Source organism: Panthera tigris, chromosome B4 (genome assembly GCF_018350195.1).
Source record: "Panthera tigris isolate Pti1 chromosome B4, P.tigris_Pti1_mat1.1, whole genome shotgun sequence".
Lineage (NCBI taxonomy): Eukaryota > Metazoa > Chordata > Mammalia > Carnivora > Felidae > Panthera > Panthera tigris.
The window spans coordinates 120686832-120702563 of NC_056666.1; the positions used below are offsets into that span (position 1 = coordinate 120686832).

The 15732-nt window shown below is 38.4% G+C and overlaps 2 protein-coding genes across 3 annotated transcripts in view; one reads left to right on the top strand and one right to left on the bottom strand.

Moving 5' to 3' along the window:
* UTP20 (UTP20 small subunit processome component) overlaps positions 1–15732 on the top strand; it is a 108620-nt gene that overhangs the window by 84686 nt on the left and 8202 nt on the right. For both annotated transcript variants that reach the window (XM_042993011.1, XM_007085664.3), the window contains exons 44-54: positions 4708–4806; positions 5652–5819; positions 7189–7355; positions 8395–8536; positions 9627–9743; positions 11216–11386; positions 11620–11751; positions 12214–12324; positions 13919–13998; positions 14426–14495; positions 14623–14805. In XM_042993011.1, coding sequence (XP_042848945.1) covers positions 4708–4806; positions 5652–5819; positions 7189–7355; positions 8395–8536; positions 9627–9743; positions 11216–11386; positions 11620–11751; positions 12214–12324; positions 13919–13998; positions 14426–14495; positions 14623–14805 — 1440 coding nt within the window. The remainder of the gene's footprint in view (positions 1–4707; positions 4807–5651; positions 5820–7188; positions 7356–8394; positions 8537–9626; positions 9744–11215; positions 11387–11619; positions 11752–12213; positions 12325–13918; positions 13999–14425; positions 14496–14622; positions 14806–15732) is intronic.
* The window catches only part of ARL1 (ADP ribosylation factor like GTPase 1), a 32658-nt gene continuing 24077 nt past the window's right edge, over positions 7152–15732 (bottom strand). Inside the window, exon 7 of the transcript XR_006220179.1 lies at positions 7152–7335. The gene's annotated coding sequence lies outside the window, so the exon portion shown is untranslated. The remainder of the gene's footprint in view (positions 7336–15732) is intronic.

Here is a 15732-nt window from a genome sequence, read left to right on the forward strand (position 1 = left end):
GCCTTCTGTCTGTATTCAGTAAAGTTGATCCACTGAGGTAGTAATCAAGAATATTCATGAGTTTCAGGGCTCAGTTAAGCATCCCACTTGATTTTGTCTCAGGTCATGATCTCAGGGTTCCTGAGTTTAAGCCCCACGCCAGACCCTGCACTGACATCACAGATCCTGCTTGGGATTCTCTCTCTCTCTCTCTCTCTCTCTCTCTCTCCCTGAAAAATAAACTTTTAAAAAAAGAATATTTACAAGTTTCTAATCAGCATTTTAAAAATCTATTTAAAAAAAATAAAAACTCCCGTGTCTGATTTTTATAAAGATACTTATAGGCCAGGGTTATATAACCTATTTTTCTCAAATCATTTGATACCAAGTTTTGTATTTTGAGAGTTCTTAAAAATATTCTTATTGAATGCATATTGAATTTATTACCACAAATGTGAATAATAAAGAGCATAGGCATTTGTTTAAGGATTGAAAACATACAAGTAATAAAAATAATAGGATCTCCAGGTGGAATAGAAAGCTCTTTGAGTGGTGATGTGGCTGGCTGGCTCCTTACTACTCCAAGTGTTCAGCAACACCTGGGAGCTTGTTAGACACGCACAATTTAGGGCCCTACGCCTGACCTATACTGCCTGCATTTCAGTAAGATCCCTGAGTGATTTGAAGTTCAAGAAACACTGTTGCTTGTTCTTTTCAAGTACTCAGTCAAGACTCTGGGTAGTTAGCTTTACCTTCTGTGTCTAAATTTGCTCAAAGGTAAACTTCCTATTCTGTGGGTTCTAAATCTAACACAGTAAAAATATCAGTATTTATTTTAATTGTCTCTCTTGGTATAGTTTTTTATTTTAATTTTTTTTAATGTTTCCTTTTTGAGAGAGAGACAGAACACAAGCAGGGGAGGGGCAGAGAGAGAGGGAGACACGGAATCTGAAGCAAGCTCCAGGCTCTGAGCTGACAGCAAAGAGCCTGACACAAGGGGACGAACCCACCAACCCTGAGATCATGGCCTGAGACGAAGTCGGACGCTTAACCGACTGAGCCACCCAGATGCCCCTCCTGGTGTAGTTTTTTAACGGTTGCTCTAGGAATTACCATATACATCCTTACTTTTAACAATCTACTTGGAAACAGTATTTTACATCTTCAAGTGGAATATGGAAACCTTACCACCGTATATGGCTCCCTTCACCCTTCTTTTGTTTTATAGTTGTTTGTATATTACATCTCTATATATTGAAAACTTTATTGGGCAATGTTAGAGTTTTTGCTTGTAATTGTCAAACATATCTTAAAGAACTCAAGAGGAGAAGAATAGTCTATTAGTTTGCCCAGATATTTGTCATTTCTACTTCTCTTCTTTCATTTCTGAATTTCCAAGTTTCTTTCTGGTATCATTTCCCTTCAGTCTAAAGAATTTCCATCAGCAGTCTTGTAGAGCACATGTGGTGGCAGCAAATGCTGTTAGTTTTCTGTCATCTCTGAATATCTTTTCACCTTATTCCTGAAGGATACTGTCATTGGATATCTGATTCTACATTGACAGTACTTTTCTTTCAGCTTCTTAAAAATGTTGTATCACTTCCTTCTGGTCTTTTGGATGAAAAATCCAGTTATTCAAAACAGTTTTCTCCTCTAAGTCATGCACCGTTTTCTCTGGCTGCTTTAAGAACTTTTTCTTGGCCTTTATTTTTTAGTAGTTTGACTGTAATGTGTCTAAGTTGGGTTTTTAACCCAACTGATCACCAGTAGATACATAGGGGGGCGCCTGGGTGGCTCTGTTGGTTGACTGTCCGACTTCAGCTCCGGTCATGATCTTGAGGTTCATGAGTTCGAGCCCCACGTCGGGCTCTGTGCTGACAGCTCAGAGCCTAGAGCCTGCCTCAGATTGTGTGTCTCCCTCTCTCTCTCTGCCCCTCCCTGCTCATGCTCTCTCTTAAAAATAAACACTTAAAAAAAAATAAAATAAAATAAACACTTAAAAATTTTTTTTAATTTATTTTTTATTTTTTTAATTTATTTTGTTTTAACATTTATTCATTTTTGAGAGAGAGACAGAGCGCAGGCAAGGGAGGGGCAGAAAGAGAGGGAGTCACAGAATCCGAAGCAGGCTCCAGGCTCTGAGGTGTCAGCACAGAGCCCGACACGGGGCTCGAACTCAGGAACTGCAAGATCATGGCCTGAGCCAAAGTCGGATGCTCAACCAACTGGGGCGCCAGGCTAGCTCAGTCGTTAGAGTGTGTGACTTTTGATCTTGGAGTTGTGAATTTGAGCCCCACATTCACTGTAGAGATTACTTAAAAAAAGTAAAATCCAATCTGTGTATTGACAACTAATTATGTTTCTTTAGCCTATGATCATTATCTGGTGTTCCCTGTGATAATTTGTAACACTAGAAGCAGTATAAAGAACGCAGAAAGCTTGAGAGGCAACATAGTGTAGTGATGCAGAGCCGGGGCTGTGACACCAGCTCTGTGGTTTCAAATCCTGACTCTACCACTGCCTACCCATGCAACCTGGGGCAAGTTACTTGATCTCTCTGTGCCTCAGCTTTCTCACCTGAAAAGTGCTGATAAATACAGCACCTTATACCATGGATACAGCGAGCAAGAATTAAATGATTTAATACATGTGAGGTATTAATACAATAATTTTACTAGCCCATAGTAAGCTCTTAGGAATGTTATTAGCTATGGTTACTGTGAAGAGCAAAAACTTGTCTATTTCCTTCATAACAGCTTTGATTGCACCCAACATTGGCAAGCTCTTTAATTCACAGGTTGGTTTTTAAAGTTCAAGACTCTTATGCCTTTTCTTTATAAATCAATGGCCTGGAGGTGCCTAGGTGGCTCAGTCGATTAAGCGGCCAACTTCATTCAGCTCAGGTTATGATTTCATGAGTTTGAGCCCTGCATTGAGCTCTGTACTGACAGTGTGGAGTCTGTTTGGAGTTTTCTCTTTCTCGCTCTCTCTCTGCCCCCCCCCAGCTTGTTCCCTCCCTCCCTTCCCCCCCCCAAAATAAATAAATAAACATGAAATAAAATAAAAATAAAATAAAATAAATCAGTGACCTGGTTTAGTCACAGTAGTACACGCCAAGCTTGGTGATACGTTTCTGAGCATCTTTTGTACAAAGTGATCATTTGGTTAAAATCTTTTATTTATTTATTTATTTATTTATTTTTTCAATATATGAAGTTTATTGTCAAATTGGTTTCCATACAACACCCAGTGCTCATCCCAAAAGGTGTCCTCCTCAATACCCATCACCCACCCTCCCCGCCCTCCCACCCCTCATCAACCCTCAGTTCTCAGTTTTTAAGAGTCTCTTATGCTTTGGCTCTCTCCCACTCTAACCTCTTTTTTTTTTTCCTTCTCCTCCCCCATGGGTTTCTGTTAAGTTTCTCAGGATCCACATAAGAGTGAAACCATATGGTATCTGTCTTTCTCTGTATGGCTTATTTCACTTAGCATCACACTCTCCAGTTCCATCCACGTTGCTACAAAGGGCCATATTTCACTCTTTCTCATTGCCACGTAGTACTCCATTGTGTATATAAACCACAATTTCTTTATCCATTCATCAGTTGATGGACATTTAGGCTCTTTCCATAATTTGGCTATTGTTGAGAGTGCTGCTACAAACATTGGGGTACAAGTGCCCCTATGCATCAGTACTCCTGTAGCCCTTGGGTAAATTCCTAGCAGTGCTATTGCTGGGTCATAGGGTAGGTCTATTTTTAATTTTTTGAGGAACCTCCACACTGTTTTTCAGAGTGGCTGCACCAATTTGCATTCCCACCAACAGTGCAAGAGGGTTCCCGTTTCTTCACATCCTCGCCAGGATCTATAGTCTCCTGATTTGTTCATTTTGGCCACTCTGACCGGTGTGAGGTGATATCTGAGTGTGGTTTTGATTTGTATTTCCCTGATGAGGAGCGACGTTGAGCATCTTTTCATGTGCCTGTTGGCCATCTGGATGTCTTCTTTAGAGAAGTGTCTATTCATGTTTTCTGCCCATTTCTTCACTGGGTTATTTGTTTTTCGGGTGTGGAGTTTGGTGAGCTCTTTATAGATTCTGGATACTAGCCCTTTGTCCAATATGTCATTTGCAAATATCTTTTCCCGTTTTGTTGGTTGTTTCCTTTGCTGTGCAGAAGCTTTTTATCTTCATAAGGTCCCAGTAGTTCATTTTTGCTTTTAATTCCCTTGCCTTTGGGGATGTGTCAAGTAAGAAATTGCTACGGCTGAGGTCAGAGAGGTCTTTTCCTGCTTTTTCCTTTAGGGTTTTGATGGTTTCCTGTCTCACATTCAGGTCCTTTATCCATTTTGAGTTTATTTTTGTGAATGGTGTGAGAAAGTGGTCTAGTTTCAACCTTCTGCATGTTGCTGTCCAGTTCTCCCAGCACCATTTGTTAAAGAGACTGTCTTTTTTCCATTGGATGTTCTTTCCTGCTTTGTCAAAGATTAGTTGGCCATACGTTTGTGGGTCTAGTTCTGGGGTTTCTATTCTATTCCATTGGTCTATGTGTCTGTTTTTGTGCCAGGTTAAAGTCTTTTAGATGGTAATAGAAGTATGTGTCATTTGTCAAAACTCCCTACAGTAATTATGGAAACTCTGAGCGCTCTCTGCAGTACTTCTTAGATCTTATTTTTTTTCTACTATGGTATTCTTAAGCATTCATATTCTTACTGTGCATTTCATTTTAGGTCCATGTGCTGACTTACACTGTTTATATGTTGCTGCAAGGCCTCACCAACAAGCTACAAGTTGGGGATTTGGACTCCTGTTTAGATATAATGATTGAGGTAAGATTTAGAAAAAACGAGTGTCATTTTCTTAACTGGGCAATGGACACAGAAAATCGGCTCACAAAATACGAAATATTTATAACCTGTAAAAATGAAAATGATGTACTATCTCATCTCTTAGATTAGCAGAAGTTTAAAAAGCTGACTCAGGTGAAGTGAGGTGGACTCTCTACCATTGCTAGTAGGTCATGAGTTTTGGTATAACCTTTCTGGGAAGAAAGTTGATGTTGTGTATCAGGAGCTTTAAAATAAGCAAAAATATCGACCACTTTTAAGAATCTGAGATGTATTTAGTCTGGGGTTTATATAAAAATATGTGCACCAGAGCTTTACGTACAGTAGTGAAAATTTTAATAACCATCAGCTTTTAAAATTGATCATGTGATAATTTGGGGGGTGAGATTAGGAAGAGACTAAATTCGCCATACTGCCTTTGTTCATTCATTAAAAAATGTACGTATTTAAACATTTTGAATTAAACACATCAGTTTTGATAAGTTACAAATATCATCAGTTTTTTAAAGGGAAATGAGGCTACTCTTCGGTAATATCCAAGAGGAAGTAAGTACCTGTCTCTTATATTATACAATCATATATGTAAATCTATATAGCACTCTTTTATTTCCCCTTAGTAAAAACCTTCAGGTGTTGCGGTATTTGCTTGTCTTTCAGTAATTGGTCCCTGAACTGCCTTGAAAAAGTGAAATCTAATAGAAATTCCTGCCATCTAATTTCAGTCCTGCCCAACTTGTTTTCCTCTGATCTGGATGTATCAGAGACTGCTTATGTTGACATATCTTGCTGATTACACATAATTGCCATTTGGCTTTTTTCTTTTAAAGATTTTTAACCATGAGTTGTTTGGTGCCATTGCTGAAGAGAAGGAAGTGAAGCAGATCCTCTCCAAAGTCATGGAGGCACGAAGAAGCAAGAGTTATGATTCTTATGAAATCCTGGGCAAGTTTGTAGGGAAAGATCAGGTTACAAAACTTATCCTTCCATTAAAAGAGGTAAGGACTTGAATGCAGTACAGGAGATCCCCACATTACAGCATCATGAGTTCTTAAAACAACCCATGCAGTAATGCTTCACTTGACCACCAGGATTTCATTTGGTATGAAGGGCATGGATACCACATGGCCACTAGCTGGCAGCCCTAGGTGGCATTCTAAACTAAGAACCAGATTCCCGGATGTAAACCATGTGATGCAGAAACAAAAAATTGAAATTCAAGTGAATTTTATAGTTGGCTCAAGTCAGCAGCTAAGAACATAGCTTTTGAAGACAGATTGCTGCTCCCAGATTGCCAAGAGGGAGAAAAGTGACATCTGTTGAACATATATTATGTTCTCAGCATCGTGTTTCATGATCTCTTCTAATCTGCACAACCACTCTGAGATCAATGGTACTTTCATCTTACAGATAAGAAAATGTAGGCTCAACAAAAGGTAGAAGGGTCATGATTAAGGAGGAAAGTAAAACGTTACTTGTAGATCTTTCTGATCCAAAGCTTACATTCTTTGCACTGTTTTCATTCTGCTCCTGTCGGGCAGGGACTGTAGTTTACTTACCTTCATAATGTTCTCTGTGCCTAATGTAGGGGTGAACACTCAACAAATGTTATTAATTCACTTTATTATAATTTTATGCACAAAAACTAGAGCAAAACACTATTTAATGACATGAATTAACCTTAATTCCAAATGTTTTGGTGTCAGAATAACTCCGTAATTTTTTCTACAATGCATTAATCTTATCTAAACCTGAGAATGTTAGGTATGTTTTGAGGATGAAAAAGAATTAACACAGCACATGTATTTTCCATGTATATTATCAAGTCGCTCCAAGATAGTTACAAGTTATTAATACCGTGTCCTGTGCAAAGGAATATTTATAAAGTGCTGAGGGTTTTGTTGATGGTCCTAGATTCCCATTTAGTTCCTATGATTCGGCCTAATGACTAATATCAAACCCTGAGGCTTGGCCATCACAGCACTGTTAGCATGGTTTCAGATGAGTACTGACTGCATTTTGTTAATGTTGTATATGTGCATGTGCTTGCCTATGATGCACTTACAGGGTTGATGTCGTCCATGTATCACATCATGTCTCCAGTCCTGTGCCCTGAGGTCTCACCAACAGAGAGCACAGAGAAATCCAGAGACATACATGATGCTGATAGTGGTTGTCTCTGGGATTGACAGTATGTGTAAATGTTACTTTGTATGCTCTGTTTGAAATTTTATTAAGGATGTTTCTTTTTAATTAGAAAAAAAAAACCTATATTAAAAATGAAATGTATTTTTTAAAAACTACCATCACAACAAACAAAAAGGCAGTTCTGTGTTATCTCAACATGACATTTATGTTTGCCTTTAGATCTTACAAAATACCACGAGTTTAAAACTGGCCCGGAAAGTTCATGAAACCTTGCGCCGAATCATAGCAGGATTAATTGTAAATCAAGAAATGACGGCAGAATCCATACTATTGCTCAGTTATGGGTTGGTCAGTGAAAATCTTCCCCTGTTAACAGAGAAAGAAAAGTAAGTTTGAAAGAAAAAAAAAAAACAACTATCCTTGGGTGCTTGCTTCTGATAAGCCATTCAGTTTTCGTTTACTCTTAAGTGGGTTAATTTAATAATTTACCTTAGTTAAAGCACACACACACACACACACACACACACACACACACACACAGAGTAAAACCTTGGATTGCGAGTAACTTGTTCTGCAAGACAAGCAAACATTTCTAATAAATTTTAACTTGATAAAAGAGTGATGTCTTGCAATATAAGTAGTACCTGATGCCATATATCACATGATCACAACTGAGCCAACGGTTCTTGAAATTTACTTTGATATACAAATGCTTCGGGTTACAAGCATGTTTTCCAGAATGAATTATGCTTACAAACCAAGGTTTTACTGCATATGCATGTTCACATATATTATACAATTAGATAATTTATAATACATGTACAATTATTTATGTGTACATATAATTATATACATAATTAATACATATACAATTACATACTTGTATAATATATGCTATATATATCTGAGTTATGAGACAGTTCTCCTTTGTGGTGTTTGGGCTAAAGCCCTTCCAGGTGATAAATCTCAGCATGAGATGATTTTCTGATAAATGAGTAAGTTAGCTGTGACAGCAGCCAGTTATGTTATTTATTGAATCAAAGTTAGGATAGATTTTAAATACATAGCTTTTCTTCTGATTAAATAGATATCTAGACCTGAAAAGGTTTTAAAATACCTCCTTTGGATTTTGCTTTTGTGTTCTAAAAGAAACTCCTTGGCATTTGTTTTCAAACATCAAGGGAGTGTCCTTTTACTGTTCATCTTAATTTAAACGTGTGTTCATCAATCTGATTTCTGTTTTTGGGGTTGTTCTACAGCCTTGATCAACAACCTAATAATCTTTTTCTCATGGTTGAAGGAGAAAAAAAGCCCACAGTGAATAGCATACTACTTAGTGCTGGACTCCAGTCACCAGACAGGGTCACGTGACTTAGAGTGCAGCATACAGTGTTCTTGCCCCTGTTTTTCCTTTGTGATTGACAGAAACCCAGCAGCCCCTGCACTGGATCCACGTCTGCCACCCCAGAGCTGTCTTCTGCTCCCCCCAACTCCAGTTCGAGGTGGGCAGAAAGCTGTTGTGAGCAGGAAAACCAACATGCACATATTTATTGAGTCTGGACTTCGGGTAAGAATTAACCCTTAAAGTGTGATTTGCTGCCCACAGTGAGTGTGCCTTGCAGTCCTCTGCTCATTCCCACTGTAAATGCCTTATCAGAAATAAATTACAGGCTATTTTTTTTGTTTGTTTGTTTATTTAGTTTGAGAGGGAAAGAGAGCGTGAGCAGGGGAGGGGCGGAGAGAGAGGGAGAGAGAGAATCCCAAGCAGGCTCCACACTGTCAGCGTAGAACCTGATGTGGGGCTCAATCCCATGAACCATGAGTACATGACCTGAGCCAAGATCGAGAGTTGGACACGTAATCAGTTGAGCCGCCCAGGTGCCCCTGGGCCATTTTTTTAAAGGTGCATTGGTCATTTACCATTTCTCTCTTCTAGTACTTACTTTGATGATATAATGGTCTCAGGATTAATGATTCTGACCTAACATTTATTATGGGTTCACTTTGATTTGCCCATGGGCATCTCTAAATTATTTTGAATTTTTTTTAAAGATGTAAGCGTCTAAAAACACAAATCTGATCGTTTTATTTTGTTTTTATTACCTTCATTGGCTCCCATTTTTCTTGAGAGCCTGGTCTTTCATCTGGGCTACACGGGCCAAACCTTGTATTGTACCATTCGCAACACACAGCTCAGCCACACTGGCTTCCCGTCAGTTTCATAGTCTCCACACTCTGTCACTCCAGGACTTCACCACGGGCTCCTCCCTTTACCAGGGTCCCCACAGAACTCCCAAAGCACACTGCATTTACAGTTAATTATTTGCTAGAGTCTCTCTTCCTGGTTAAGATCCATCAGGCAGGAACCATGTTCATCTTGATCATTGCTGTGCCCCGTGTGCCAACCCAGTGCCTCAAATCAAAGTAAATCCTGAGTAATCATTTGGTAAATGAACTCAGCATCTCAGTGCACAGTGAACTCCCACCTTCTTCACTTACTGAGAGTCCCCCAGGCCCTTTACCATTCCTTCAGAATTTTTGTTGCTTCAAATGGAAGCATCTTAATGTTTCATGTTTCTCTCAAAATCATTTTACCTTTACCTAACTCATTTGGTCTTATGGGCAACTGGTATGAAATATCTTTTTGAATCTTTTAGCTGCTACATCTGAGTCTAAAGACTTCCAAGATCAAGTCTTCAAGTGAACCTGTTCTGGAAATGTTGGATCCTTTTGTCTCTCTCCTCATAGACTGCCTGGTTTCCATGGATGTGAAGGTGAGCTTCTGTTCCTTCATGAGAACTGTGTTGCACAAAATACCCAGAACTTTTAGGCTTGTACTTCACAAGATGATGGAATTTTTAAGTGGCTTTATGATACTGTGAACTACTTCTGTTCCCTACATTACGTTGCTTTCCAACCATATATTTGGATAGCCTTCAACAGTTTTACAGGCTCTGGTAGATACATTATACTTATTTCATTGGGTCCTTGCAACATCATGAGGCTGAGTAATGGTGTCACCATGTCAGCACTGATCATCTCCATCATCCTTGTCACTACTGCCCTCACTGGTGTGAATCCTCATAACAACCTATGAAGCACATATTATTAATGCTTCTGTTTTATCAGTGAGAAAAGTAGGCTATCAGCTGACTTGGCCTAGATCACAGATCTAGGATAGCAGTCCGTCAGACTCCAGAGCCGACACATCTCCCGTTTCCTGACTGCCTGTCTTATAGTGAAGGTGCCAGGAAGTTAAGTAACATCTCTGTAGTTGAATAGGTAATAAACTGCAGAGCTGGGATTATAAGCCCTGGCCTTTGTGACTCCAGAGACCTTTCCTCTATGGCTTCATCTCTAATCCAGCCCAAGAAGACCTTACAGCAACCAGAGCAGTGTGGGTCTATTAGGCACAGCTGAACTAGGTGAAGTAACTGATCTCAGCAGTCTCTAAGGTTTGAGCTGGAGGTCAAGGATTCTCATGTCATCGCTTGGTCCCAGCACACTTTTTTCATATCTTTTGCACAGCACTTAACTATATTAAATTGTAGTGTATTGTTCTCATGCTTAATTTCTTAGCCAGCTGTCTGCTCTTTAAATAGAGGGACGGTGTTCTCTTTATCTTTGTAATTCTGATTTTTAGAGTGCCTTGTATACAGTTGCTTAGAATGGATTAAAGTACCATTCTAGAAAATAGAAAAGTCATTTATAATGTATCTTTCCAGACACAAAAAAAAGTTGCTGAAATTGGCCAATTCAGGATGCCTGGGTGACTCAGTCGGTTAAGCATCTGACTCTTGATTTCAGCTCAGGTCATGATATTACAGTTCATGAGTTTGAGCCCCACATTGGGCTCTGTGCTGACAGTGCAAAACCTGCTTGGGATCCTCTCTCTCCCTCTCTTTCTGCCTCTCCCCTGCTCTCTCTCTCAAAAATAAAAAATAAAAACATTGAAAATAAATAAATTGGCCAGTTCTTCCAGTCATTGACTCATATAGGTTAAGAATATGGTGCACTCTTTCTTATTTACTTGCATCACCTTTATGTGCCTTAGAGAAGCAGTAAGTTCTACCACAGGGAATAGGAAATCTCCCTCTCTTCTTATGCTTTTGGTATACGGTTCTTCTAGAGTGAGCTGAGCAGAGTATTTCATTTTTCAACTTGATTGCTTATAGAGTCTACACAGCCTCAGGCGCTTGACTGTTGGGTTTGATCACTACATAAATTGGTTGGTTTTGTTTTTCAGGTGATCACAGGTGCTTTACAGTGCCTGATCTGGGTCTTGAGGTTCCCTCTGCCTTCCATAGAAACAAAAGCAGAACAGCTGACAAAACACCTCTTCCTGTTGCTGAAGGACTATGCAAAACTTGGAGCTGCCAGGGGCCAGAACTTCCACCTGGTGGTAAATTGTTTCAAGGTGAGGTGTTTTTAGTTATACTTCGAAAGAGCCAGGACCAGGTTTAACATCAAACTTAGGTTTCCTCATTGTCCTTTGGTCCTGTTCAGAATTTTTTCCAGATTAATTTGCTAAGGCCAGAGGGTTGGTATCCTGTGTGAAAAAGCATTGATGTTGTATTAAGGCCTTACCATTTCACTGATTTTTCATTCGTGGGATGTCCTGGCTATTAACCTGACTAGTTTAATTTACAGTGTGTGACCATAGTTGTGAAGAAAGTGAAGTCTTACCAGATAACTGAAAAGCAGCTTCAAGTTCTACTAGCATATGCTGAAGAAGACATTTATGATACTTCAAGACAGGCCACTGCATTTGGTCTTCTGAAGGTATGGTATCACCAGAATGTTGGATTTTACAGTTTATGTGCCTCAGATTAGATACTTAGAATAATGTGGAACAAAGTATTTTGACTAGCTGTGGATTTCCAAAATTAATTTATAAACATTGTGATGATTTTGATGGATTAATGGTAATCTAACATACCTACTTATTAAAATGTTTGAACATGAATTCAATTAACACTTCCAGAGCGTTCTATAAAAGTAGAGGAAAGTTTAAAAAATGCTTGTATTTACTGTATTGGACTTTGTGGAGCTTTTTTCTTTTTTTAATTATAAAATACATAAAACAAAAGTCACTATTTTAACCATTTTTAAGTGTATGTTTTTTTTCTCTTGAAGGTTACTTTCATTATTTTTGAAAATTGCCTATGACTGCTTTAACAGTGCATCAGCTTACAACCATCTGCAGTAGAACATGAAATGAGATGTCTTCCTTTTTTATTTTAGGCCATTTTATCAAGGAAGTTGTTAGTCCCAGAAATCGATGATGTCATGCGGAAAGTATCCAAGTTGGCAATTTCTGCACAAAGTGAACCTGTCAGAGTCCAATGCAGACAGGTTTGTAGAGAAGAGGCCTTATTCCCATAGCAAGTGTTGGGTCCTGTCTTCTCTGTTCCATATTTAGATAGACAGATGTCAACATTGACTGAATTCTGAAGATAATTTTGTGTCACGTTGTTGCTTTATTCTGAGACTCAAGAACCCATTTACTTACCAAGTATGAGAAGCATGTCTGCTCTGCCTTAAGGGCATTTCAGTTAACAAAGAGCATTTTGAGAATAACCCATCATATGTGGAATGTTTCAAATGGATAAAGATGTATATTTTCCTTCTGTAGCATGATAGCCTGCACCAAATATTTCCATCCATTGGTCCAGTCATCAACTACTTATTATGCATATTACTATGTGCCAGGTGCTGCTGGCAAAGCAGTCAACAAAATTTTTATAGTCCCTGTCAGAGAGTGAAATTTTAAAGTACACAGGCACAAAGCAAAAGTTCCACAGGTATTTAATTACAGGCATCCTAAGTGCCAGGAGGGAGAAAGCACTGTCATATTTCATTATTTATAAGACATACCTTTATTTATATACTTCAAAGAAAGAAAACACTATGACACAGTGGTAAGATGCCATCAATTTTAAGATACATCCCAATTTCAGATCTGTTAAAATGTGAAAAACTGCTTCTTAGAATTGACAAAATATGGAAGAGTAGATGATAAGAACATATGATCAGGTTGAGGACCACCCTGGTGTTAGAATCAGGAAGGGCTCTCCTGAGGATTGGCTTGTCAGCAGAAATGTGAAGGAAGAAAAAGGCTTAGTTTTCCAGGTGAAGGGAGCAGCCAATGCCTAAGGAAGCCTTGAGGTAGGTAAGGGCCTCACTTATTAGAGGAGATAAATGAAGGTTAAGTGAGGTGGGGAAGGGAGCCAGGTCAGGCAAGACCTCGTGTACTTGTTAAAGATTTATTTAGGGCTTTATTCCAGTAGCAGAAAGCTATTGATATATAATAGCTTATGTATAAATACTTATATTATTTTATTAATTACTTTTATTAATAAATTAGTACAATGGTTTGAAAGAAGATAAACCAGGCATGGAATTCTGGCACTGTCACCTGAGCATGTTACTCACCTCTCTGTGCCAACTTCATTCTCTTCATCTGTAAAATGGGGATAATATCCCCTACTTTCCAAGAAAGTGATGACAGTTAACTGAGGAACACTTATCACAGTGCTTGGCATATAGAATTAATTGACGTATAATTAATAAATGAATTAGTATTATCTGTATTAATATCAATCATCGTTGTCATTCTTATTCAAGGGGAAATACAGGGGTGAACCACAGTCCGTACTCAGTCCACCATACCACACTACCTATGGAAGAGAGGAGCTTCCAACACGTGAGCTTAGATCTGGAGCCCAAAACAACCATGCCAGTGGTAGGCTAGGACTTTTAATCAGGCACTTGGGGCAGGACCTGAGTAAGTGAAGTAGGAGAAGAAAGGAAAGCGTGCAGTTGACTCAGGAGGATTGATCAGTCTTCTGAAAGGTCTTTGTAACTGAACAGTGTATCAGCAGGTTAGGAAGCAGAAATCCTGGAGAGATAGGACCCAAATAATCATCTATGTGACTTCTGTTCCTAGGTTTTTCTGAAATATATTCTTGACTATCCCCTGGGTGACAAATTGAGACCAAACTTGGAATTCATGCTTGCTCAACTCAAGTAAGTTTAAGCCATAAACTACATAGGGGCAGAAGAGTAGTTTCCTCTCATTTTATTGTGGCACCTGTCTGGAAAATGACAAAATCTAAACATCTGAGGGTGTTATCATTTGAATCACTGACTTGATTATCAAACAGTGTACATGGCTTCATGTGACAGTTGGTGTAAGTTGCTTTTCGAATTCGGTCTGACCACTGATTTTCATTAAGAGTCTATTTAAGGAGAATGGTAAAAATCTAACAGAATCACATTTAAAGCTGAATAGTAGCGTGATAGATTTACATAAGTATTAAAATTGGGAACATGGATATTTTTTTCTACTTTTTAAGAAACAGACTGACACCTTAAAACAATGTTTAAAAATTTTAAAAACAATTATTGGTAATTGAAAAGATACTAACAAGTCTATCTAATGTTCTTGCCTTAGTTATGAACATGAGACCGGGAGAGAGTCTGCCTTGGAAATGATCTCCTATCTCTTTGACACATTCCCTCAGGTACCTTGAATCACAGACTGTAGCTATGTTCCCCTTGAGCCCTGGGGGCCCACAGGGAGCCTCCCTTGTTTGGGCATGTATAAGAATTCCAGTCTGAGTGTGCTCTTAACTGCCTGTTTTCTTCTAGGGACTACTCCATGAGAACTGTGGAATGTTCTTTATTCCTCTTTGTCTAATGATGGTGAACGATGATTCTGCCATGTGCAAGAAGATGGCATCCATGACAATCAAATCTTTACTCAGTAAAATCAACCTTGAGAAAAAAGATTGGCTCTTTGATATGGTTACCACCTGGTTTGGAGCAAAAAAGGTTAAGGTTGCTTTTAGTCAAATTTCAATGAAAAGTCTTAGCTTTTGGTATTCACTTTAAATAAGAATACATCTTAAACATTGTTGAATTTTTCCCAAATTTTATTTTTGTAGTAGATTATGTTAATGTACTCTTGCTGGGTGGGGGGGATGGGTTAAGTAGGTGATAGGGATTAAAGAGTATCCTTATGATGAGCACTGAATAATGTATAGAATTGTTGAATCACTATATTGTACACCTGAAACTAACTGTATGTTAACTATATTGGAAATAAAATTTTAAATATATATATATATATATTCTTATAGTAAAACTTCAGGAAATATAAGTTATAGAGAGTAACATAAAAATTACCTGTAGTCCCACTACATGACTGTCAGCCAATGACACTGCTATATGAATGTATCGAATGTATCTAACCAGTCCCCAATGATGAATATCTTTGTTTTCAGTTTTGCGTATTCAGTTAATGAAATGTAATGTTTGTCAGTGATTATATCCACTTGCTGACTTGCCACCATCAACAGTGGCCCATGTTTGTGGAATATAAATGTGTCGTATCTTAATACTGACTGTAATATGTATTAAAGTTAGAATGGGGGGGTATTGTATGCAACTTCCAGTTTTTTAATTAAATTTTTTTATTGAAATATAATTGACACACAGTGTTACTAGCTTCAGGTGTACGACATTGATACTCGACAATTCTGTATATTATTCAGTGCTCATCTTGATTTTTTTTTTTTTTTTTAATTTAAAATGGGAGAATGTGGGTAATGATGAGTTCCAGTTCTTTTTTAATGTTATTCTTGGGTATGAAGATTCTCTATATTTTTCATTTTAAGCCACCAAAGATCCATATTCTATTGATTTCTGGCATTATAAAGAAATATTGAGGGGTGCCTGGGTGGCTCAGTCGGTTGAGTG